Source organism: Heterodontus francisci, chromosome 23 (genome assembly GCF_036365525.1).
Source record: "Heterodontus francisci isolate sHetFra1 chromosome 23, sHetFra1.hap1, whole genome shotgun sequence".
NCBI classification, from domain to species: domain Eukaryota; kingdom Metazoa; phylum Chordata; class Chondrichthyes; order Heterodontiformes; family Heterodontidae; genus Heterodontus; species Heterodontus francisci.
This window is the reverse complement of record NC_090393.1, coordinates 43,531,102-43,558,425: the sequence shown is the minus strand read 5'-3', so window position 1 is coordinate 43,558,425 and position 27,324 is coordinate 43,531,102. Positions and strand designations below refer to the sequence as shown.

At 42.2% G+C, this 27,324-nt stretch overlaps 1 protein-coding gene across 2 annotated transcripts in view; it reads right to left on the bottom strand.

The window, feature by feature from the left end:
- Positions 1-27,324, bottom strand: part of fbxw8 (F-box and WD repeat domain containing 8) — a 183,934-nt gene that overhangs the window by 132,660 nt on the left and 23,950 nt on the right. For both annotated transcript variants that reach the window (XM_068055169.1, XM_068055168.1), the window contains one exon: positions 22,716-22,804. In XM_068055169.1, coding sequence (XP_067911270.1) covers positions 22,716-22,804 — 89 coding nt within the window. The remainder of the gene's footprint in view (positions 1-22,715; positions 22,805-27,324) is intronic.

Here is a 27,324-nt window from a genome sequence, read left to right as displayed (position 1 = left end):
GTGAGAAATAGAGAAACTGATGCCGTATTTCTCCTGAAAAGCCTACCAGACTAATCCTCGACGTCTTCTGAAGAGAACTGCTCCAAAAAGATCCCAGTGATAGCTGTCTATGAGTATCTGGATGCCAGACCAAAGGGCCAGCGGCGAACATCCCATATCTTATACTTTTTTCTTCAAGAATTAACAAATATTTGTCCAAAGTATTTTTTTGTGTTTTTTGTAAAGAGATCTCTGCAGAGAAAACGTCTTTGGTTTTTCTTTAACCAGTAGAGAGAGAGAGAGAGGGTGTGTGTGTGTGTGTGTCTGTGTCTGTGTGTGTGTGTGTGTGTGCGTGTGTGTTGGGTTAATTTAGAAGGGAACTTTCATATTTCAATGTGTATGTTAATAAGCATTGAACATGTCTTGTTTTAAAATAAATTAATATTTTTGTTGTTTATTAAAGAAACCTGGTTGGTGGATTTTATTCTGAAACTAAAATAGATAAAGTGTATAATTGGCCATATCAGTAACTGGTAAATCAATAAACCATTTAAATGTATGTTGTGACCCGTGGAGAAGTGAAACTAGAGAAAGACAGTGCACTCCTCCAGCATCGATCATAACACTTTGTGTACCCCAATATGTCCCATGGGTTTACCCCGTAACTTGCATCAATCCACACGAAGGTGTCCCACCTTGTGGCAATGGAAACACTGAGGCCTCCGGACCTCACTTCCACCCTCAGCACTTTCCTTTCTGGCCTGAGGAGGATATCTCACTAAGTTCCCAGCTGTCCCTTCTTGTCCCTGCCTACTTGTCTTCCTTTCACCCTCCCACCTTCTATCCTTCTCAGGTTTGTGGGGGTGACAGAAAAAGGGTTTGGAATTGTGGACAAACTTGTAATCGTCAGCCATCTCTGCTGCCTGTCTGGCTGTTGAAACCTTCTGGTTCTCTACATGGTTTATTCCTAATGGAGGGAATGAATTCTTAAATTGCTCCAGGAGAATTATTTCCCTAAGGGTCTCATACGTGGCCTCTACCTTAGTGCCCATATCCAATGATCAAAGTTAATTTGCTTTACCCTTTCAAATACAATACAAGTCTGCCCAGGCTGTTTCCAGAGGTTCTGCAATTTCTGCCTGTAAGCTTCACAGACCAACTCATAAGCAGCAACAAGAGCCTTTTTTTGCCTTCTCAAAATATGCAGAAGCCTCCTCAGAAATCATAGCATAAACTTCAAGAGTTCTGCCTATCAACTTGTTTTGCAAGAGCAGTGTCCAGTTTTCTTTTTTGGCCACCTCACCTGTTTAGCTAGCTTTTCAAAAGAAATGAAAAATGTCTCTACATCCCTTTCCTCAAACTTCAGGAGGGCTTGCACAGATTTTAACAGCTCCCCACTGGGTGCTGGGTAAGAGTCAGATTCTTGCTCACCAGAATTTTCCTTGGAGTCAAGGCCACCTTTTTTTTTTAGTTTTGGCCTTTTAAGCTGGTATTGTCTTTTTCTTCTTTCTTTTTCTCCTTCCCTTGCCCTTTCTCTCTCCTGCAGCTCTGCTTGCTCCCTTTCAAATGCCCTTTTTTTCCTTCTCTTTCTCTCTCCTACCACACTGCTTGCACCCTTCGAAATACCCTTTCCTTTTCCTCTCTCCGAATTCTCGCTCCAACTTCTTCCTGTCCAACTGAATCTGTGTCAGTGTTACCTTGTCTTCTTCCGATTCTACTTTGTTCCTCTGGCTCTTTCACTTCAACCTTCAGCTGTCTGGCCACTAGTCTCTGAATTTCAGGTTTCCGAGCTTTTAATCTAATATCTACCTTCAAGTGCTCTGCCACACTTAACATGTCGTCAACAGACAATGCCTTTAAAGACTCAATTTATTCCAGACTGTGACACAAATGCACTTGCATCAAAAGTAGCCATTCTGATAGTGTAAACTTTACTCTAATGCTCAGGAAACCTGGCTTTTTCCTTTTCCCCTTTTCAATTATTATTACCTCACTTACAATTGCACTTTGTCAACTTTGGATTACTCGGGACGAGCCCCCAATTATGTTAGGACTGAGGTTGGAGGAATGCTCTATCTTTCTTCAGTTCCACTACTCCACTGGTCACAACATATATCTAAGTGTTTTACCCAGTGACCGATATGGCCAATTATATACTTTATCTCTATTAGTTTCAGAATACAAATCAACCAACCAAGTTTATTTAATAAACAAAACTGTTGATTTATTATAAAACAAGTCTTTTTCAATAATGACGCAAAGCTTATTAACACACAGTTTGAAATAAAAAAGTATCAATTTCTACCCTTCTAAAATAACTTAACACATGCACACACACAGAGGTTAAAGACAAAATAAAAAACTGAATCTGCAGAGATCAACTTTAAAAAAATACACTGGCCAAGTTGTCAATTCTTGAAGAAAAAGATATGGAAGGTTTCAAATGGCCATTGGCCTGGTGTACGGGTACATGTAGACAGCTGTCACTGGGATCTTTCTGGAGCAGTTCTGTTCAGGACATGTTGAGGAGTAGTCTTGCAGGCTTTTTGGGAGAATTACTATTCAGTGGTTTCAGCTATCCCACTGGATTCTCAGAAGATTTTCCAAAACAGGTGGAAAGGGATGAGTTGGGTGGCTTCTCTATTTGCAGACTACACCAACTAAGCATTCAAACAGTCAACGCCCAAATCAGAAAGCCAAAACTCCTGACAGCCATAAACCTAGACTTGTGACTTCTCTGCAAACAACTCCAATAGCAAGCAAGGCTCCTTATGTTTATTTAGTACTTCATTGTCTCCTGCAGTAAGCGTTTTTCTTTAATCCAAAGTGTCCTTACAGTAACTTTTTTTTTAAAAAACAAATCCAGGTATCTCCTCGGTCTTTCAAATGAACCAATTTTCACAATCTTTTAAACATGAGTCCTCAAAAAAAATTAATAATGCAAGCACCTTCATGACAGAAAAAATATATAAAATTTGAATTTAATCAAGTTTGAGAGAAAATTAGTAAGTATTTTGAAGTGCATGGATTAAATCAAGAATAGTCAACATGAATAAGGTGTCTCACAAAAAAACCTTAGATAATTTCAGACACAGGACAAAATGTAGCACAATTGATAGAAATTTGCTTGTTGATCAGAAAATAGCATTTCTCAGAAAGGAGGAGATTTGGAAGTGGTGCACCCCATAGACGAGTACTGTCCACTTTTCTTCATTGCAATATTTTTTATTCATTTATGGGATGGGGCATTGCTGGCAATGTGGTGGTGAGCTGCTTTCTTGAACCACTGTAGGACATGTGGTGAAGATACTCCCACAATGTTGTTAGGTAGGGAGTTCCAGGATTTCAACCAAGCGATGATGAAGGCATGGCAATATATTTCTAAGTCAGGATGGTATGCGACTTGGAAAAGAATGTAGAGGTGGTTCCCATGCAGTTTCTACACTTGTCCTTTTAGGTTGTACAGGTCAGGGGTTTTGGGAGGTGCTGTCAAAGAAGGCTTCATGAGGTGCTGCAGTTCACCTTGTAGATGGTACACACTGCAACCAAGGTGCGTTGGTGGGAGAGGTAATGAATGTTTATGGTGGTTCCCTCCATCATAAGGTCAAAAAGTGAGGATGTTCGCTGAAGATTGCACAGTGTTCAGTACCATTCACAACTCCGCAGATACTGCAAGCAGTCCGTGCCTGCATGCATTAAGACCTGGACAACATTCAGACTTGGGTTGATAAGTGGCAAGTAACATTCACACCACACAAGTGCCAGGTAATGACCACCTCCAACAAGAGAGATTATAACCATCTCCCCTTGACGTTCAATGGCATTACCATTGCTGAATCCCCTACATCAGCATCCTACAGGTTACCATTGACCAGAAACTTCATTGGATCACCCATCTAAATACAGTAGCTATAAGGGCAGGTCAGAAGTGGGAATTCTGTGACAAGTAACTCATCTGGTCATTCCCTAAAGCCTGTCCACCATCTATAAGGCATAAGTCAGGAGTGTGATGGAATACTCTCCATTTGCCCAGATGACTGCAGCTCCAACAACACTCAAGAAACCCACTTGATTAGCACCCCAACCGCCACCTTAAACATTCACTCCCTCCACACTGGTGCACAGTGGCAGCAGTGTGTACCATCTACAAGATGCACTGCAGCAACTTGCCAAGGCTCCTTTGACAGCACCTTCCAAACTCGTGAACTCTACCACCTAGAAGAACAAGGGCAGCAGACACATGGGAGTACCACCACCTGCAAGGCCCCCTCCAAGTCACACACCAATCTGACTTGGAACTGTAATTGTATTGACTCAAACAAACTTACATTCCTTCGAAATTGCATGCAAGTAAGTGTGCTTTAGTATAACATAGATGTTGTTTCTGTAATAGTAACTTTTTTCAGACATTTAATGTGACAAAATGCTTAGACTGGATATTTTAACTCAATAATCGTTTTCTAATTTTTAAAGGACATCACCATTGTATGAAAGCAATACTAATCATGTTCCATGCTACTGCTTATTCACGCTACAGCAGAAAAAAAATTCCAAAACAATTCTTAAAATTATTAAAAATTAAGATAAACTGTAGAATCTCAAGTGATTGGTGAAGCAAAGACATCCTTGTCATCATATCTCACATTCTGTGTAAGCATGGTGCAGTATCTTATGAAACCTAGCATCATGACAATACTATCACTTTAGGGTTATATGGCTATTTTGGATGAGAAAACCAAGCATAAGTCAACATTGACACTTTCCTAACAATAGTAATTTATAATCTTTAATAAGAAATTAAGTTGTCAGGTGAACAATTTTTCCAATGGGAGTGCAAATTGACCTCTGACCCTTGAGAAAGAAAATCTTAAACTGAGTTTATTTGTGAAGAAAACAAATATGCATATCTTTTCCTCTTGGAATGGTAGTCATTATATAATCACATTTTAAAATGTCTAATTTCTGCTCTAGCTTCAAATATGTAATGAAGATGCTCCCTGCTGGTGTGAATCTTTATTATGTTAACAATATTATGGCACATGAGGTCAACCAGCATGGCAAAGGGTCATACAAAGTCCTAACAGGGCACATTCTGTTTACTATCTCATCTGTCTACTATATTTAAGCGAACTTATCCTGACAAACTTAAATGGCCTATTAACTACTTGGAACAAGGCCATACGTTCAATGTACAAAAGGATAAGAAAATTGAAAAACCTAGAGTAGTATACTGTATGCAACTTAATCAACTTTCGTCAATCTATTTTTTTTCCATACGCTGATTTATCACACACACATACACAGGATTTTTACTTCGCTATTTTTGCTATATGTCTATTTCATAAAGAGTCAAGAAATATTTCCTGACATCAGCATTACTCCTCCCTCTGTACAAGTGTCTAGTCTCCAGTTTGCACATTCCAAGCTTCAAGAATACAAACTAAATATTTTGATTCACAAACAGAAATGCATTCCTTGTGTTACTTTATTTTAAAGCTAAACATTTGCTCTATTTAACAGACAACTAGGGTAATTGAAGAGATTAAAATGGGCTACAGATAGAAAATCAATTCTCAGGAAACAAATTAATCTAAAAAAAAGTTAATTCATCAAACATGTTAAAAGTGCACAATATAAAATCTATTGTGTATTATGAAGACTTTTCTTAAAAGTGTGTGAGAGACAGCTTGCATGATGAAACAAATCAATTAGCAAGTTGCAGAGCAAGAACTGTATGGTGGACAACAATGGTTGATATTTACAAAGTACTTTATAAATGGGTTTAAATGACAGCAAGTCTATGATGAAGCAAAAGAAAACCTGGAATGTACAACATTGATTGAGAATGAGGTAACCACAGTCAACAGTCTCAAATGGCAAGGATCAAGGGTTGACCAAGCATACAGCCACTTCTACCACTTGATAAATTTTTAATGATATACACAAGATGGTCTGAACATAGGCTGTATTAAATTGGCTTATGTCAGACTATAAACATGAGGTTCTATTATCATGAGAAAAAGTCGCAGGACCGTACTGCCGCACAGTTTATATTTCATCAAATCAATAAATGAAATTCTGCTCAGTTCCTCTTCGTTGCACTCAGTAAATTAGCAGGGGGAGAAAAAGGGAAAGTCTCAAGGGAGCAGAAAGACCTGTAAGTTGCACTACTGAAATGTTCTAATTTGAGGCAAATTAAATAAGAGATGGAGGCAATTGAATCAAATTGTTGACAGATTCTTATGGTATTATCATAAAACTAGATTTAGTCCCATTAATGTGGCAGCTTTTAAAAGCATTTACATTGCATGCCTGTAATGAAACTATCAGGTAAGTAAAACCACACAATGATGTGCTGTTATTAGAACAGGTATACCACACCCAGTAGAACTAAAGCAATTGTCTACCAAAAATTTTTAATCAAATAAATATCATGTTTGCGATTTGTCTTACTTTGAGAATCTTCCCCCCAATTTTAATCTTTCCTCTCTCTGAAGAAGATACTGGGGCTGAATACAGAGAGCCTACTAGTACCTTACTCCATTAACCATTCTTTATGTGAGAGCAAAGATAATGAATGCCAGCAGAAGACTTAACCATGGAATGCATAACATGTACATCCAATTTGTTATCACCTGACATCTATACACATACACTATGCCAGCAGGGGTCACTGGATAGTAATCAGGAAAGGGCACCCCAGCTGAATTTTCCTCTCCAGATAGGAAAAGTAGCAGCCCAAGTGCAACTCAGCTGAGGTCAGCTATACTAGCACAGGCCAGGCATTGACAGCTTACTGAAAACCAGATAGTTCTTTATTCATGAGGCGACTTAGGGTGATAAAGTTAATTACCCAATTTTCCAACACCTCTCTAAGTTGGTACTGGACATGTTTGGATGTGCTGCAAGGGAGCCAAGCCGAGCTGTACTGAATTTTGATGAGCTCTCCAGTAGGGTCTTGCGTCAGGAAACTGGGGCAGGGAAGAAGAGCTGGTCTTCTCACTAGCTTGGAGACTTTTGGCTGCTGTTGGAGAACAGCAGCCAGATGGCCTCTGTGTCCAAGTATCAACCAGAAGGCTTTTTAGTTGCCGGATGAGCCCAAAATGCAGCCAGGGGTCCTGGAAACAGCTGAGGTGGGGTCACCCCCGGCTTTCAGGCCCGTCATCGGGGCCCCCACCACTGCGACAAAATTCAGTCTTGAGCGTGCACACTTCCAATTTCCTAAATCAATCAGCAACACTTGTACCATGAAGATGGAAGCACGATGCTCCTTTCAGCTGGCAGAATATATCTTTTGAAATTGTTGTGTTCATTAAGGTGACGAGTGTTAGTGCTGCGGAGTTGAACTTTTCCCATTTCAACGGCTTGTGTAAGCAACAAGTATTCATTGACAAATGCAGAGTAAGGCTCCTTCTACGTGCCTTGCCCAACTTCAGAAAAGCATCCCCTATTTTATCAGTATGACTTCCCCACATCCCACCCCACAATCTCCTATGCCAGCTACCTATGGCCTACTAGAAATGGAATGGAGATTGCCCAACTCATTTCACATAGTATCCTTATAGCAAGCAGACAATAGAGACTTTCATGCCATCAGTCTGGGCTGGATTTGAATCAAGTTGCCAGACATGAAAGACCAGTGCCTATCTTCTGTACCAGCCAGTTCCAGCTGGCAGAACTTGTAAAATACAATAGCAATGATGGAGCACAGAGAGATTAAGAGAAAAATAATAGACTACACAAAGTGCTGGTCGCTAAGTTCAGTTTGATTGAGGAACAGTAGTTAATGGATTGTGAAAGATGCTGTCTGCTCTTTTCCGTGAATAAATCTAAGACCTAAAGAAATTCATATAGCTGTTGAAGACATTTAGACTTTTTTCCTTTTCCTCATAACTACAACCACAACAGAATCTGAAGAAGCACTACAGGAAATGGTGAACAAAGTGAAAGCAAGGAGTGTGGAACATGGATTAACAATGAATGTGAAGACAACCAAGACAATGGTGATAAGCAGAGACCTAATCCCAGAAGTGAAAATTGAAGTAAATGGACAAGTCCTGGAAGAGGTGAAAGGGCAGGTTATCACAGATGATAGGAGATGTGATTGTGAAATCCGAAGGAGAATTGAGATAGCCAAGACCAGCTTTGTCAGAATGAAGGATGTGACAACATCAAGGAAACTGAACCTAAGTCTTAGGGAAAGAATGCCGAGAAGCTACATTTTGTCATCTATGTTATATGCCTCGGAGATATGGACAACAAACAAAAAGACTATTGATGAGTTGAATGCATTCGGGATGTGGACATATAGGAGGATGTTCAGCATATCTGACACAGACAGAAAGACTAATGAGGATGTGCTGGAAATGGCTGGAGAAAACAGGAAATTAGTGCATCACATCCAAGAAAGATATGTATTTCGGTCACATCTTTAAAGCAGAAGGTAGACAGAGACACTTATTGGAAGGAAAGAATGACAGAAAATGTGGGAGAAAGAGGCAGAGGAGAAAATGGATGATGGATATAATGGACTGGATGCAGTTGACCTCTACGGATTGTGGAGATCAGTGGCAGTCAACCTTCTGGGAAGAAGATTGCATCAATGAGCAAACGAACGTAACTACAGGTATTATTTGAGACTGCACTAATTTTCTCACAAATTCCTATGGGTTTTTTTCTGGGTGTGTAATATCCACATAAACAAGCATATTATATTCAATTTCACTGTTCAGTTTTGAAAAGACCCATCAGAGATGGGGGAATTATGTCATTTAGGTTAGGTAGAAACAGCAACAACAATGGTTTGAACTCGATACTCCCTGTTTACACCCCTTAATTTTTCATTAAGCTGTTGCCCAGGCCACAAAGATCAGTTTTCAGTATAATGAATGATGTTTAGCACATGCTACATTTGAAGAACAAAAAATGAAAATAGCATGCCTTTAAGCACCTTTAAACTCGATCTCGCACACATGATGTTCAGACATACATGGTGGTTTCGATCTTGCACACATGGCATTCTCTTTCACTTGCTCAAAAACACCACGTGAGTTCTCACTTACACATACATGGCACTCTTTCTCTCACACATACTGTGCACTATTAGCACTCGTGCACATGTTCCATCATTTGTTCTTACACATGCATGGCATTCTCACACATGCACAGCACTTTCATAAAATATATTTACAGTTCCCATGCTGAGGGCTTTCATTCACTCTCATCTGAGATCATAAGCATCACATAAGCAAAGGGAGAGGATCGGGTCTTTAGCTCATGATGCCAACTTAAGACATAGTGAAATATTGGTTGGGAAATTCCCAGCTGTCCCAGGCGGTGATTGCACCTGTGCCATTTAGAAACAATGCCAATTTATGGCTCTACAAAAATAGGAAGTTGAAGTAGTTGGCCCAGATTTTGCTGTCAGCGGCAAAAGAACAGCACTCGTCATTCATCTCGCTGACAGCTACCCACAAAGTTTTCTCGGGTTTCTCAGTGGAGACTTGCTCTAATCCGGTTTCTGGTCCAGCATGGCACCCAAAATTGGGGATCTGTGGCACGTAAGCAGAGCAAGAAACAGTGAGGTTCTTCAACCAATCAGACTAATGAATCCTCACAGACATGCAGAGTTTGTGGCCATGGGGATCGTGATGCCCATGCATCTTATTAAGGTGATGTAGGCAGCACACAAACTTGGTACTGACTGCTCATCTCCATAATTGCAGTATGCAACCCATTGCCAAGCAGGCTGCCGACTGCCTTCACGTTCAGCTGCATGCAAGGCTAGCAAAAGATAAAGTTAGTATTCTGGATGCAGCAGGTGATGTAAGTGTCTCAAAAAGTGTTTATTGGATGGAATAAGGAGGAGCAATGGAGCAGCAGGCCAGAGACAGGGTTCCCAGTTCTCCAGTGCAGTGCTGGAGGCCTTAGCCCAGGAGGTGGAAAGGAGGAGAAAGGTCATGTTTCCACAGTTGCCCAGAAGACCCTCAAGACATACAAGGAACAGAAGCAGGTAGCCACAGAGGTCAGTGCAGGAGTGTGGCACCAAGGGCCTGGCTGCAGTGCCATAAAAAGTTCAATGACCTCACATGAGTGGTCAAGATTAGTGAGTGCATCTTCTAATGCCATCTCATACCCACTGTACAACCAATCTCACACTCCCATCTCCAGCAATCAAGATTTATGTCGAACATTCATATGCTCCACTTCACTTTCACACACTTACCTCTGCTGCAAGCCTCACACCCACATCCTTCCAGCTATTCAGTTATAACTGGCATCATCCAAACATATTGCAAAACACTTCCCTCTCTCATGCAGGACAAGATGGCACATAACAGGAGGGAACAACAGAGAACTAGCAGGGGACAGACACGCAGAGTTTGTGACCATGGGGATCGTGATGCCCATGCATCTTATTAAGGTGATGCAGGCAGCACACACATGCAGGAGAGCACCATCTCCTGAGCCCTTTGGAGGAGATGGTGCTCTGAATTATTGGAGCTGCAGTGACAGAGGCCATTACAACCATCGTTGCCAAAACCATCCAGGATGACAGTAAGCTCCGGCCTTATGCATCGTCTCAAATCCGACTTCACCCTTGTCTGCAATCTGGTATGAGGTACAAGCTGCAATTGGTGTGACCATGCACCTCCTGCTTTCCATCCACCCATCTCCCCTTCTCTCACCCCAACCTCCCCACTTCTGCATTTATGCTTTCAGATGTCCAAGAACTGCCCCCGGCCAGCCTGAGCAGCATGACGATAAAGGGAGCAAACAACAGCAGGCGTCCGATGAAGAAGCACAGTCAATCGAGCTGACACTCTCAGTCACCAGCTCAGATACTGATACTGCACATTCTTTAGAGGTAGTATAGAGGCAGCATCAGCATGTGGTGAGTTACCAGACACGAGTGGGCTGCAGCCAGGGCAGAGGGAAAGGACAGCATATGTGCCAGCGTAGGAGCACTAGGTCAGACAAAGGCACCTGTACTACAAGCACTGGGGGAAAGCACAGGTATAAATAGTTCAGTTTTGGTATTATTGGAAGTGTTGCTGGATAAAGTTGGGAAGGAATTTTTTTTTAAATTTCAGGACTTTGGCCAAGACGACACGGTGAATGGTCGATATTGGGGGAATTATGAAGCAACATTGACATGGGGATGTTTTCAGGGGAACCAGAGTCTGATAAGCCAGTCAGAGACAGCCTATCTGGAGCAGTGATGTCCCGGATGCCTCTGCTCCCTCCAACTCCTGAGGTACTTGCCAAAGGCCTGTTGGTAAGGGCTATGCCCTCATGGGAGTCACATGGTGTCAAACGCAGATCACCACAAATTTAGAGACATGTTCCAGCGAGTACTGTAGGGCTCCCCTACAAGCGTCCAGGCAGCAGAACTGTTTGAGATCACGGATGGTTTGTTGCACGATGTTTCTGGTCGCAACATAGCTCCCATTGTATGAGCACTGTCCACATGTGGTCAGGTGGTGTCATGATCTGCACGTAGAGCGGATAGCCCTCGTCACCAAGCAGCCACCCTCTACTTCATCATGGTGGCTTAATAATGGTGGGAACGGCTGACTGGTGCAGGAGAAAAGCATTGAGGCTGGTGCCAGTATAGCAGGCATTCACCATATGACGCTTTGTGCATGGTCTCTCACCAAGTGCACATTAAGGGAGTGGAACCCTTTGCGGAACCGATACATCTCTCTGTTGAGATATGATGCCTGCAGAGCCATGTGTATGCAGTCGATGGCTCCCTGTTACCATAGAGAATCCTGCTACCCTGGCAAAGTCATATGCCCTCTTCACCTGCTTCTCTCGGTTTAGAAAGAAGACAACGTAATCTCCTCTTCTGACTGTGATTTCAGGCTGAGTCAACTGGCAAGGACAGATATAGTGTACCCTGTGGAGGAGTAGGCTATCTCTGACAGCAGCATTTGCAGATTTCGGTATTTACACGCGCATGTACAAACTGCAGAAGTTGCTATCAGATTTCCTCTGTTATAACAGTGAGTGCTGTTAGCCTCGCCATTATCATCATCGCAGAATCTGAGCCATTAATTGCCCTTCAAAGTGCAACAGGGTATCTCAAACAGCCGTGAAGAGACAAAACTCAGCACTCATAATAATAACCAGGCCTGTGAAATCAGTCCAGCAGCGGCTGTTTTACGTTTAATTTATCAAGTGTGGTAACAACTTTGAAATCATCGTTCCAAGTGATTATGGAACATCAATAGAACATCTATAAACAAAACAAGCACTACAATTCTCAAATCAGTCTTTACTTAAGGATCAATAAAACAAATACACATCAATTTTTTTTTTACATCAGCTTAATGATACTAAACAAAGGATAACCAAAGATTTATCACCATTTGATTTTTGCAAGCTATGAAACTTCTGTTGGTGAAAATGCAATTTGTTGAAAGTCCACACAAATAGAACATATTCTCAGATGTTCTTTTCTGATCCACATTTAAAGTTTTAATTAGAAGGTCTATTTATGCAATATCATTGGTTCAATGGAAATACAGGAATACAGGAATAGGCCATTTAGCTCCCTGAACCTGTTCTGCCATTCAATTAGATAATGGTGAATCTGCACTCCATCTACTCTCCTTTGTTCTGTAACCTTTAATACTCTTGCCTAACAAAACCTATAACCTCAGTTTTTAAAATTTCAATTGCCCTACCTGAAGCAGCTTTTTGGGAGACAGCGCTCCAGATTTCCACTACCCTTTCTGTGAAGGAGGGCTTCCTGGCGTCACCCTTGAACTGTCTAACTCTCACTTGAAGATTATGCCCTTCATTTTGAACACCACCACCAGAGGAAATGGTAGATATTTTCTACCATTTTAATCTGGTTTTAGCCCTGTTATCATTTTGGCAAATCTGTGCTGCACCGCCACCCACCCCGCCCAAGGCCAATATATTCTTCGTGAAGTGCAGTACTAGAGGCAAGGTCAAACCAGTTTTGTACAAAAACAGAAAGTGCTGGAAATACTCAGCAGGTCAGGCAGCATCTGTGGAGAGAGAAGCAGAGTTAACGTTTCAGGTCTGTGGGACCTGGGTATTTTAAAGTTTTGTATATCTGCAAGACTAAGAATAGAAGAAATAGGGGCAGGAGCAGGCCATATGGCCTCTCAAGCCTGCTCCACCTTTCAATATCATAGCTGATCTAACACCTCAACTCAACTATCCTGCTCTATCCCTTGTTGCCCAAATATCTATCCATCTCGGTTTTGAATATCATCAACTGAGCATTCACAGCCCTCCGTGGTAGAGAACTCCAAAGATTCACAACCCTCTGAATGATGAAATTTCTCTTCATCTCAGTCCTAAATGGCCGACCCCCTATCCTGAGATCATGATGGCAGTTTCTAGACATTCTAATCAAGGGAAACAGCCTCTGAGAATCTGAGCTAAGCTGTCAAGCCCTCATAGAATGTTGTACATTTTGTTGCGGTCAGCCTCAGACAGCTGCCAGGGAGAGTGATGGAGTCGGTGGTGAGGGAGCAGAGTTTGCGGTGAATGCTATATTGAGACTATGATCTCTAGTTCAACAACTTCTCAGCACCTACCCTGTTAAGTCCTCTAAGACTTTTATAAGTTTCAATGAGATCACCTCTCATTATTCTAAACTCTAGAGAATACAGCCCAATTCTGCTCGATCTCTTCTCATAGGAGAGCCCTCGCATCCGAGGAATCAATTTAGCAATCCTTCATTGCACCCATTCTAAAGCAAGTATATCCGTCCTTGGGTAAGGAGACCAAAATTGAACACAGTACTCCAGTCTCACCAAAGGCCCATCTAATTGCAGCAAGACTTCCTTACTGTTATGTTCATCTCTCTTGCAAAAAAAGCTAACATACCTGTTACGGCCACATAGTGTGACATGGGTGGTTCCCAATGTTCAACTCCCCACCTGACTGCAGCAAGTGTATTTGTATTAAGAGGTTTATTTTTCAAATAGACAGTGACATGTTTTCTTCTAGGTTTAAAAAAGTCAATTGTTTATTGATAAATATGCCTCATCCTGAAATCGTCACAACCTCCTTCACTCACGCATTCGCTTGCTCGCACGCAAACATGAAGAGGAGGGAAAGAGGTAGGTGGGTTTTTGTGAGGGAGAAGTGTTACAATAAACCTGTTGAATTATCTTGAGACTCAAGTTCCAGAGTGTTGTAGGCCTGAAATGATTGTAGATTTCTCTCTTGATTGAAGGTTCTGTTGAAGATGATGGGTCACTTACAGCTCTCTCTCGGCTGTATTATGTTGATGCTGGATTTTTTTCAGCAGGGCAGGTGCTTTCTGGCTTACTGGAATGCCAGCTGTTACAAGTAGCTTCACCTTCTGGGTCAGTCTCTCTCTCTCTGGCTGTCTTTGTTTTAAGGTAAAACTGTGTCACCTCTCACCTCCTGTTAGGGGACACTCTGGCTTCTACCCATGGTGATCACACAATGGCCCAGGACGTGGCTATTTCACACCTCTTTTGTTTAAGAAGACATTCAATTCTGGAATGTTTTTAGGATAGGTGTGATAGGTGCGAGATGAATTTCATTAACACTTTTTGGCTTTGACAAAGTCAAAGGACAAATCTTCAAACTGTTTGAATACACAAAAGGCTAATCCTCTTTTTCTTTGGTGACCATTTTGGACCATTGTTCATTTTTTAAAATAAAGGTAAATTTTTTCGAAAGACAAACTTCACTGCTTCATAACTCTTCAGATTTAGTCCGTGACTGTTGCATCATTGCACTTCCGATGTGCGTGACATACCATTTCCTTCCTACTTGCCTGCTGTGCGTGCATGTTACCTTTGTGATTCATGTACAAGAACAACCAAAGCCTTCTGAACAATATGAACTAGTCTCTCACCTTTCAAAAAAAAAATCTACTTTTCTATTCTTCCTGCCAAAGTGGATAATTTCACACTTCCCCACATTATATTCCATCTGCCACTTTGTTGCCTGATCACTTAACCTCATATATGAACATACGAATTAGAAGCAGGAGTAGGCTACTTGGCCCCTCGAGCCTGGTGTGCCATTCAACAAGATCATGGCTGATCTGACTGTAACCTTGACTCCACATTCCCACCTACCCCCGATAACCTTTCAACCCCTTGCTTATCAAGAATCTATCTACCTCTGCCTTAAAAATAATTAAAGACTTTGCTTCCACTGCCTTTTGAGGAAGAGGGGTCCAAAGACTCATGACCCTCAGAAAAAAAAATTCTCCTCAGCGCTGTCTTAAATATGCGACCCCTTATTTTTAAACACTGACCTCTAGTTCTAGGTTCTCCACAAGAGGAAATATCTTTTCCACATCCACCCTGTCAAGTCCCCTCAGGATCTTATATGTTTCAATCAAGTCGCCTCTTACTCTTCTAAATTCCAGCGGATACAAGCCTAGCCTGGCCAACTTTTCCTCATAAGACAACCCACCCTGTCCAGCTAATAGCCTAGTAAACTTTCTCTGAACTGCTTCCAACACAGTTACATCCTTCCTTAAATAAGGAGACCAATACTGTACACAGTACTCCAGATGTGGTCTCACCAATACCCTGTATAACTGAAGTATAACCTCCCTACTTTTGTATTCTATTCCCCTCACAATAAAACGATAACATTCTTATTAGCTTTCTTAATTACTTGACAAACCTGCATACTAACCTTCTGCAATTCATGCACTAGGACACCCAGATCCCTCTGCATCTCAAAGCTCTGCAATCTCGCACCATTTAGATAGTATGCTTCTTTTTTTATTCTTCCTGCCAAAATGGACAATTTCACATTTTTCCACATTATACTCCATTTGCCAAATCATTGCCCACTCACTTAACCTATCTATATCCCTTTGTAGCCTCCTTGTGTCCTCTTCACAAGTTACTGTCCTACCTATCTTTGTCTCATCAGCAAATTTAGCAACCATACCTTTGGTCCCTTCATCCAAGACATATGTATAAAAGATTGAGGCCTCAGCACTGAACCCTGCAGCACAGCACTTGTTACATCTTGCAAACAAGAAATGACCCATTTATGCCTACTCTCTGTTTCCTGTTAGCTAGCCAAATCCTCTATCCATGCCAGTATGTTACACCTTGCACCTTGAGCCTTTAATTTTCCACAATACCTATTGAGGTGGCACCTTATCAAATGCCTTCTGGAAATCTAAGTACAGTACATCCACTGGTTCCCCTTTATCCACAGCACATGTTACTTCTTTAAAGAACTCCAATCAATTGGTTAAACATGATTTCCCTTTCACAAAACCATGTTGACTCTGCCCAATTACCTTGAATTTTTCTAAGTGCCCTGAGATAACGTCTTTCACAATAGCTTCCAACATTTTCCCTATGACAGATGTTAAGCTAACTGGCCTGTAGTTTCCCGCTTTCTCTCCCTCCCTTTTTGAATAAAGGAATTACATTTGCTATTTTCCAATCTAATGGAACCTTCCCTGAATCTAGGGAATTTTGGAAAATTAAAATCAATGCATCAACTATCTCACCAGCCACTTCTTTTCGGGCCCTAGGATCGAGTCCATCAGGACCCAGGGACTTGTCAGCCTGCAGCTCCAACAATTTGCTCAGTACCACTTCTCTGATGATTGTAAGTTTCTTGAGTTCCTCCCTCCCTTCCATTTCCTGATTTACAGCTACTTCTGGGATGTTACTTGTATCCTCTATAGTGAAGACCAATGCAAAATACCTCTTCAATTCATCTGCCATTTCCTTATTTTCCCCGATTAATTCCCCAGACTCACTTTCTATAGAACCACTGCTCCATACTGCATGCACTCACCTCGGCCATGAGTTCAGCGCAGCAGTGGCAAGGCGAGAGGCAGACGAGGTGCCCAGTGTTTTCTCCAGGCCGATGGTCAGCAGATTCAAGTGAACCTTGAAAGGAAGGAGGAAAGGCTGACCTCCACATCTGGGGGTTCCCCTCAGGGCACTCTGAGTATGGGCAGTGACTCCTCATCCCCTCCGCCAGTGACCCCAGCTCCTGTTGCTGCGACAACTGAGAAGGCTCTTGCACCTATGCAAGAATCCCTCAGCCAGCCGGGGCCCTCCAAGCCACAGGCAACCAGAGAATGCCAGTCAAAGTCATCCCAGGCAGGGGGCAGCACGTTCAGCAGCCTGCCTTCACCTCAGCTGCCAGTGCAGGAGGAGCGCTTCGTAGAAGCACAATGACGTGTGTGAGGAATAGCACCTAGACGCACTTGGGGTTTCATGGGTGTGTGTAACTTGGTCTTGTTATTGGGCATTGTGAAAGTTTAAATAAATGGAGGTCACCTTCATTGCTAAGAATCTCATGTTTTCCCACCTGTCCTCTTCACGCTTGCTTCCTCAAAACAATGCAGGGGCAGGCTGCGTATGGGCACCTCCTAGGCTTTGTGCATGTGCCTGGTGAGCCTGGGCGCAAGGCGCGGGATTGCAATTGGAAAGAGGGGACTTGCAGAATACAGTGAGGTCAGTCTTTATTGAATTTCTTGGAACGGGCATCATTGTGGCAGAAACGGGATATGTATGAGATTGTCCTGAGCCTCCTTTGCGCATCTCTCAATGGCCCTCATCTCCAGTATAAGAGTTTCAACATCCTGTACTGCCTGCCTGGCATCCTCCTCATTGGATGAAGAATGGCGTTCAATCATGTCCTCTTGATGCAAAGCCTCCACCCTCCCCTGCAGTGCTAGACTCTGCAGACCACAGCAGACCACCAGGATACGCAAGACCCTCGCTGGGCTGCAGGACTCCACCAGACCAATCTAGGCACCGGAATTTCATCTACAGCAGCCCAATGGCCTGCTTGATGGTCACTCGGGTGGACCCGTGCCAGGTGTTGTACCTCTCCTCTGTTGCAGTGCGAGGGTTCCTCACAGGTGTGAGTAGCCACGTCTTCAACGAGAAGCCCTTGACTTGGAGAATGCATCCTGAAGGTGAGCAGGGGGCCTGAAAAGCTCTGGCACCTGGGATTGCTGAAGTATGTAGGTGTCATGGCTGTTTCCTGGGAAGCAGCCACACACCTGCAGAAAACACTTTCGGTGGTCGCCGACAAGGAGGATGTGGTGGAGGATGCTGGGCAGGTGGTGCATTGATGGAATGGAAACCTTTCCTGTTGATGAAGGCCACTGGTTTCTCCGTGAGAGCCTTGATGGCCACATGCATGCAATTGATGACACCTTGCACCTGGGGAAATCCAGCGACAGTCGAATCTGATGGCCCTCTCCGCCTGACTGTCAGACTTGGTCTGGTAGTGCACATGGTCACTGGCCCTCTTGAACAGGGTATTGATCACCTTCTTGATGCAATGGTAGGCTGCTGCCTGGGAGACCCCACATCTCCCCTGTGGATCCCTGGAAAGATCCACAGGCGTAAAAGTTGAGTGCCACGGTGATTTTCAGGCCCATGGGCATTGGATGTCCACCAAAGCCCATGGGTCGCAGCTCATCCACTGCATAGTGCATACAGCAGTGACGGCCTCCCTGGAGAGCCGCAGTCTTCACTGACAATGGCACTCAGACATCTGGAGGTAACTGAGGCAAGTCCAGTACACACACTGCCACGGATAAGTCTTTTTTTGGGAAGCTGGCTGCTATGGCTCCCCCAGTTGATCTGCACTAACTTGCCCAGCCACCGCCTGGGCCATCTCCCTCTGAGTTTCTGCTGCACAGCACGGAGTTCCACAAAGACTGGGTGTATGAGACCCATTCCAGCTGGTTGCCTCCCCCTCCTGTGCACTATCCCTGGAGAGATGAGCTTGCCTTTGGAGCCTTCCCCTTGCCACTCCCCTATCATCAAGGACCAATGCCCTTCTATGCCCACCCTTGCCTCAAGGGCTGCGCTGCTGGGCAATGGCCGCTGCAAAACCGCCCCCCCCCCCACCCTTCCCCACCCCCATCTTCCTGGAGTTATTCAACACTCCCCATGCTTGCCTTCCTGTGGCGGCACTGAAACCTCACCTCTGTGTCACCACCTTTAAACAGCCAGGGATCTAAAGGCGATCCTTGTGAGCATTTTACTAAATAGGAAACCCTCCCCCACTATTAAATCCAAGTCAGGCCAATGCAGAGATATGCTAAATATCTTTTCAGCAATTTTAATTGCAGTCTTGCCATGTCATGGTAGCAATGCCGCCTTGGAGTTTCCCCGCCGCTGACAAAATCCATAACTGATGCTACGATGTTGGGTTTCCAGGTGAGCACCTCCCCTCCCGATCTTTTCAGACCCCCACACCTCCACTCCCGCTCCTGCTGGCCAGATAAAATCCAGCCCATAGTAGCCAGAGTATCCCTTTTTAGGTCATTGGAACTGACCCCCTTACTCCACTGGCACTTATAAGAGCAACATTTTCAGTTCCCTGAGCATGGGGCATTTATGTTTTACAGTGCAGTCAAAATATGAACTTGAGCCAATCCAATCAGCAGCACTGCTAGAATATAAAACTGTGTCATGAATTTACCAGTCCTGTTTCACAGTTGCAGAAATGTCTAACATTCAACTTGTAACAAAACTCCTGAAACATTCTAACCCAATTTATTAATACAATAAAGTGCTGTTTTGTTACTGTATAATAAATAACTTGCACATAAGGGTCAACACAAAAATCAGCAACAGATGAAGAAAAAAGGAAATTGTCAACATCATCATTGTAGAAACAGGTGTTTACAAAATATTGGTTGCAGCATGGGTTCTGTCATTTCCTGCTCAGCAAACATTTACATCCATTAATAAAAGATGAAAGGTAGTACAAGCTCAGATGTAATATTGCAAGGCAATACCTTTACTACAGTCATGAACTCTAAATAGGGCATCCACATCACTAAGAGGTCAGCTTTCAAAAATTTATGGTTGCATATTGGTGCAACTGGTGGGCAAGCACAATCACTTCACCGAAATATGTGAGAATCATCTAATATATTCATCAGTCTCAAGTGCTCGGTTTAGCAACACATCTGGGTTCACAAAGAAGTTCATACATCATTAAAATGTTGAGGTAAGGATCCATTTTCTTGGGTCTTTGGAAGCCTGTATTCAAAACTGGAGAAATTCCTTTGCCTTCCCTGCTGGAGTTTGTCTACTGAATGGTTTGAAACTTAATTTAGTCTCTCACTAATCTCCTTACTGATAGTTGCACAAGAGCAAATCAGCCCAAATTCACAGAAGCAAAATTAAAAACTAAATTACTATAATCACTTTTTAATAATCAATTGGAATGAATTAACAACTTTAATTCATTTGTTTAAATGTTTTTGTTGCGAATTAAAATATATTATTTAATATTCTGGAGAAATATGCATTATTGTTGCTTTAAACTCTGTTTTCCTTCAGCTACTGCAGTTTTCATCCAGATATAACTTTTAATACGGTTCAAAAAAGTCTTAAATAGCCAATTACAATTATGTGTCAATTATGTGAGATGATCTGCCTTTAAGCCTGAGGTAAAACTTTGTTATTAAACAAATCCCTGATTTAAATATGAGATTAGCCTGTTTAAAGCAGGGCTGATGAGGAAATAATTGACACTAACACAAAAAGTTGTGCATTTTTGTATCCTAAATCAGTTTACTCTTTAGGGACTGTCCATGCATCATGACACACATCTCTACCCAAATGAAAGCAGACAGCTATGTGCTCCCAAACTTCTGCCTAGACATACTGTAACTCACTGCCAACTGGTACATAAGAGCAATCTAGGGTGATCAGTTAATTTCCCTCCTTCTCTGCATAAGTATCTTTTATCTGTACTTGGCAGCTTCCCAGCACCCTGGTGAAATACGAAGAGGCATTTTTTTAAACTTGCCATATAGCTAATCAGAGACAAACTCATATGCTGCATTCCACAGTACTTCAAAATATGTACAGGATCAAAATTTCAATGTGTCAGTCATAGCTCAGTAGTAATACTCTTGCCTCTGAGTGAGAAGGCTGTGGGTTCAAGTGCCACGCCAGAGACTTGAGTCCATAATCCAGGCTAATACTTGAGCGCAGTTCTGGGGGAATGCTGCACTTTTGGAGGGGTCATCTTTCATATGAGACATTAAACTGAGGTACAGTCTGCCCTCTCAGGTAGGTGTAAAAGATCCCACAGCACTATTTTGAAGAAGAGCAGAGGAGTTCTCCTGTGTGCTGGGCAATATTTATCCTCAACCAATATCACGAAGAACAGATTATCTGGTCATTATCACATTACTGTTTGGAGGACCTTGCTGTGCACAAATTGGCTGCTGTGTTTCCTGCATTGCAACAGTGACTATACTTCAAAAGTACTTCACTGGCTGCAAAGTGTTTTGGGATGTTACTGAGTGTTACAATTCAGATAGCCAGGCGATGAAGGATAGAATTAGAGCTGAATCTTAATACACATATAGGTTTTTATTTGTAGAGACACACATTACAAACATGCACCTCCAAACCGAACCCATACAATTTCAGTCTGCTACTATATGTATAGGAGCAGAAGTGAATCCCCAGTTAATGCCCACCACCCGAACACAATTAAAATGCAATTAACACGGAGGTCGTTAAATGCACAATATAAATGCAAGTTTTTTTCTTTCTAGTTTCCATCAAGTAAAACAAAACAATTTGATTAAATAAGAGGAATTATATACATTCACCTAGTTTTGATTGAAAACCTTTCGCAATATTTACAGTATGTTTTCCACAATTCCAACTCTACTATAGTATCCCACTAAATTGACAAAAGCATCCTGATTTGGGAGTGCATGATAGTCTTCCCAAAGGGATATCCAGAAATGTACTCAATGGCACTCCTTAGCTGGGCGCCAAGAGGTGTGTTTGGATAGTGTGGAAAGATATGTCTGTACATCAGTGGAATGGCATACCCATTGCACTCACTCAAAACACAGCAGCTCCTCACGTTAACCTATCAGCATATCAATGCATTTCCTCCTTACTCATAATACAGAAGTCTACCAATATATCAGACTACCAATAAATTGGATTTCCAACACCAAGACACTAACTAACTATGAAGATAAAATTCTTTTCTAGAATATGAAAAACAAGAATGTCTGCTTTTTAATACCTCACCAATTAAATCGCAAGGAACAGGGTTTTGAACAGGCAGTTTCAAAGAGTCCAATGTTAATCGAAGACAAAACGCTAATATTCTCCTGTTTTTCATTAAAAGAGGAATTTCACTTGTGTGAGCAGACTGAATAGGGTACATCAAAACCTAATTCTGCACATTTATTTGTTTACATTTAGAAATTAAATTTGATTTGTTTTATCATACACTTTCAATAATAACCATTATGTGCTGTTATAATACTGGTATAGATATTAAACATAAAACTAAAGCTTGTCAACAAACAGCACAACAATAAAGAAGAAACTGCAACTTTTTTCTAATTACACCGTTTAAAAAACAAAACATTTTAAAAGTTACACAACACTTTTAAAATAGGCAATTTATAAAGGAGCACACTTTGCAGTAGCATCCACTGGCAAGCATAATCCACACTGAAAATGCAATATAATTACATGCATTAAGCTCTGCTTAGATCATATAAAAAGTCTTTAAAAACATCTCAGAATTCAGGAGACAGTTATAACTTCATGAGATTAGCCGATAGTTCCCACCCTTCCCTGAGATTACTGCCTTCTAGCTACTATTAGGTATACATTATTCTTTATGTAGCAATTCTTAATTGTTCTGCAACATTGTTATAAGCTCTAAATATTCAAATGTTTCAGATATTTTCTTACCCAGCAACTACCATTCCATTGCATGAGTGTGCATCGCATAATATTCCTCCCACATCATATTGCAACTGGCTTGCAGCTCCAATACGGTTCTGTTGGAAATAAAAGATCTTATAGAATATCAGATAAAACATTCTGAATGAGAAACACTTAAGTGTCATGTTCACAACAAATTCCTGACATAATGCTCATTAAAAATAGTCAACACAAAACTGGATTTCTATCGGTGATGTGCAAATGTATTCCACAGAAGACCATTGTGGCCTTTTATAGCTAACATAAAAAATGCAGTTTGTGTGTGCTAATGAATAATACCAGCCAAATGAAAAAATGAGCACCGTCTTATCTTTGATTCTGATGCCAACATTTATGTTACATTTATAGGTACCCTTAACACTGAAGACTGCCTCAGTTACAGGGGAGAGAGAATGGGCCACTGAACAGAATGTGCAACTTCCCCTCCAAGCCACACACCATCCTGACTTGGAACTATATCACCGTTCCTTCACAGTCGCTGGGTCAAAATCCTGGAACTCCCTTCTTCCAACACTGTTGGTGTACCTACACCCAAAGGACTGCAACGGTTCAAGAAGACAGCTCACCACAGCCTTCTCAAGGGCAACTATGGATGGGCAATAAATGTTGGCCTAGCCAGTGACGCCCACGTCCCACAAACAAATAAAAAAAAGAAACCTAGGGCAGGGAGAAAGACAAAACAGAGTTATAGAAATCTTTTTAAGAGGCTTTTGAAGGCAGGGAAAGAGGCTGCAAGACAAGTTTTTGAAAATAACATCAGCAGTTAGGGGAATAGCGACTGAAAAATCAGCCTCTGATGGTGGCAAGGAAGGAACAAAAGATATATGCAGTAATCCTGTATCAAAGTCCGGTGTGGTCTTAGACATATAGCTGGAAATTTCCCAGATGAAGGGGAGTGAGAACTTGGAGAGATTTGAAGTTAAGGATGAGGCTCTTAAAATTAATTTATTTAGCAAACTAAATCAATAATTCAGGTTATAAAATAGTGGGTGAAAATTTTCTGCAGGTGAATCAGCTAGGCACAAATAGAATACCAAATAGAATGACTTCACCTTTGCCAATGTTGAGTTGTGGAAAACTTTAACTCACCATGAACAGACGCAGTACAAGTTGTCAGAGAATACAACAACAATGCCAGAATGGCAGAGATGAAGAGTTGGGTATCACCAGTGTACAAGGAGATACTGAACTAAGTTTGCAGATGACACTTCAGAAGGAACTGCACAAAGACGATGAATAGAGTGCGTCTAAGTATAGAATCCTGGAGGGGTTATCATTGTCAGCATAAGCTAAGCTATTTGAGATGATGCAATAAGTACAATGGGGCAGGAGGGAGTGAAACCATGAGAGAACAATACTGCAGAGGTGGACAGCAGAGGAGAGGCAATGGGGAAGAATGGAGTGGTCAACAATGTGGAAGGCAATAAAAGTTTAAGGAGGATGACGTCAGCCACACAAGGAAGTCATAGGTAAGTATGTAGTTGAACGCAACAATGCAATCAAAAGGGACCATGAAGAGACAATGTAGGTTACAGTTACAGTTAGATGGGTGAGCTTTTTAAGAAGTAGGAAGATGATGGTAGTTGTGAAAAAGTTGGGAATGGAGAAGACGGTGAAAAACTTTAAACAAGAGGCCAAGAACAGGAGGTTAAGTAGCGAGAGCTGCTTGTATTCTCTTTAGCATTTCAAATATTTAATTTGCAAGTTTCTGATGCCAGATCATATCATCAGCGCACAGCGCGATCAGAAAGCAGGAATTCCCTGCAGTTAGTAGAACCCTGGCAAAAACACACGCATACAAATGTGTGAGTTATTCAAGCCACTTCGAGACACAGAATACCTGGCTCAAGAATGGGGTTGGGTAAGGACTGGGAGCAAATTGCTTGCCTTTCTTCTCGGCCAGGAATTGTTATGTGATTGAATTAAAAAGGATGGGAACCAGTGAAGGGTGAAAATAAATGTTAGAAGTAAAGCAGAACATTTAACAGTTAACTAAATGATACAAAATCCCTGCCTACTCCTTCTGACAAAGAAATTCAGAACCCAATGGGTTTCTGTTCAAAAATGTCTATCTAGTTGGAAGAGCTACAAACACTCATTTTTTCTAGCTGTATCAACCATATACTTCAATATATAGAACCGTGGAACAATGGGTTAACCACATTGTTTTATTCCAAGTCATTATTGCTATTTTAACCCCTACTACTGAGACCCACTGCTGTGAGAAAATACTTATTCACCATTCATACCATGCATTACAGACTCCAATTAATTGAAACAGATGGCACATTCAAATGTTCTTACAACTTGTATCAAATTTTTCTCATCACAAAAAACAAAACCTTTCAATGCTGCAGTGACTTTGAAAGAAATAATTGTACACCTACAATTTTACATAGCTGCTCCAACTGAAGAGACTTTCTACTCCAACAGAAAATAGTCAACTCCACCCACTCCACTTTATTTTAAAATGGAGTATCTCTGCGTATGTTGATATCAAAGCACAAACTAACTGCAGGATCGATCCTGAAGTCTCATTAATGTGGGAACCAGCACCATTTCTGTTACCTTGATATTAGTGGAAGTGTTCTATTGTCTTCCACGAACATGACTTCCTTCAAATAGTATAACGCTCGCAACAAATAAATGGAAATAATGAATCCAGTAGACATGAGCTGGTATGGAGGAGTTATTGCACCCTTCCATTCAAAAAGCTAATATATCTTCAGGAAATACAACCATTAATCCATGATGTTCCAGGAAGCAGAACACTTCAAACTATATACTTATTCCTCTCCTTTTCATTGCCTATATTAGTGAGTCTTCCAAGGCAGTCTAAAACGGGCAACTGGCACTTTCTGAGCAAAGATATTTAACTAAGAAAAAAATTAGAAAGAAAATATTTAAACTAATTAATATGGTAAAAAATCACTATGTAATTCACTTTCAGTGCAGCAGCTTTTTCGGGAGCAGCGTGTGAGCAAGTGAGCAGCTGGGAAAGTCAGTTTGAAAGTAAATTTAATTTCCTTTTGTTTTTCGGCGGAGGCCAGGGGGCTGCTGGGTAAGTAAAACACTATATATTTGGGCGGTTTCTGAACCCGAGACACCACACTTGTAGTGTCTCCCACCCGCCCTCCTCCTCTAACCAAAAAAAAAAGGACTCAGTGGGGTGTTTATAAGGTAAGGCTTTTTCGATTTCTCTGGTTTTATTGTGATTGGTAAAAACTTTTCGTTCCTTTTTCATTTAACTAAGTTTAAACTTAAGATTAAAAATGGCAGGAGATCTCAGACCCGTATCATGCTCCTCTTGCTCAATGTGGGAGCTCAGGGACATGGCTGATGACCCTGTCTCCTTCACGTGCAGGAAGTGTGTCCAGCTGCAGCTCTTGTTAGACCGCATGACGGCTCTCGAGCTGCGGATGGACTCACTTTGGAGCATGCGCGATGCTGAGGAGGTCGTGGATAGCACGTTTAGTGAATTGGTCACACCGCAGATTAGGATTGCTGAGGGAGAAAGGGAATGGGTGACCAAAAGGCAGAGAAAGAGCAGGAAGGCAGCGCAGGAGTCCCCTGCGGTCATCTCCCTCCAAAACAAGTATACCGTTTTGGATACTGTTGAGGGAGATGGCTCACCAGGGGAAGGCAGCAGTAGCCAGGTCCATGGCACCGTGGCTGGCTCTGCTGCTCAGAAGGGCGGGAAAAAGAGCGGAAGGGCTATAGTCGTAGGGGATTCGATTGTAAGGGGAGTAGACAGGCGGTTCTGTGGTCGAAAACGAGGCTCCCGAATGGTATGTTGCCTCCCAGGTGCACGGGTCAGGGATGTCTCAGATCGGCTGCAGAACATTCTAAAGGGGGAGGGTGAACAGCCAGTTGTCATTGTGCACATAGGCACTAATGATATAGGTAAAAAACGGGATGAGGTCCTACAAGCAGAGTTTAGGGAGTTAGGAGCCAAGTTAAAAAGTAGGACCTCAGAGGTAGTAATCTCAGGATTACTACCAGTGCCACGTGATAGTCAGAGTAAAAATGAAAGAATAGTCAGGATGAATGCGTGGCTTGAGAGATGGTGCAGGAAGGAGGGGTTCAGATTTTTGGGACATTGGGACCGGTTCTGGGGGAGGTGGGACTATTACAAATTGGACGGTCTACACCTGGGCCGGACTGGAACCAATGTCCTTGGAGGTGCTTTTGCTAACGCTGTTGGGGAGGGTTTAAACTAATGTGGCAGGGGGATGGGAACCAATTGAGGTCAGTTGACAGTGAGGAGGTAGTAACAAAAGCCTGTAAGAAACTAGATCATGAAGTCAGTGTGACTAAGGGGAAGAGCAGGCAGGGAGCAGATGATGAATATAAAGGGACTGGTGGTCTGAGGTGCATTTGTTTTAATGCAAGAAGTGTAGTTGGTAAGGCAGATGAACTTAGGGCTTGGATTAGTACCTGGGAGTATGATGTTATTGCTATTACTGAGACTTGGTTGAGGGAAGGGCATGATTGGCAACTAAATATCCCAGGATATCGATGCTTCAGGCGGGATAGAGAGGGAGGTAAAAGGGGTGGAGGAGTTGCATTACTGGTC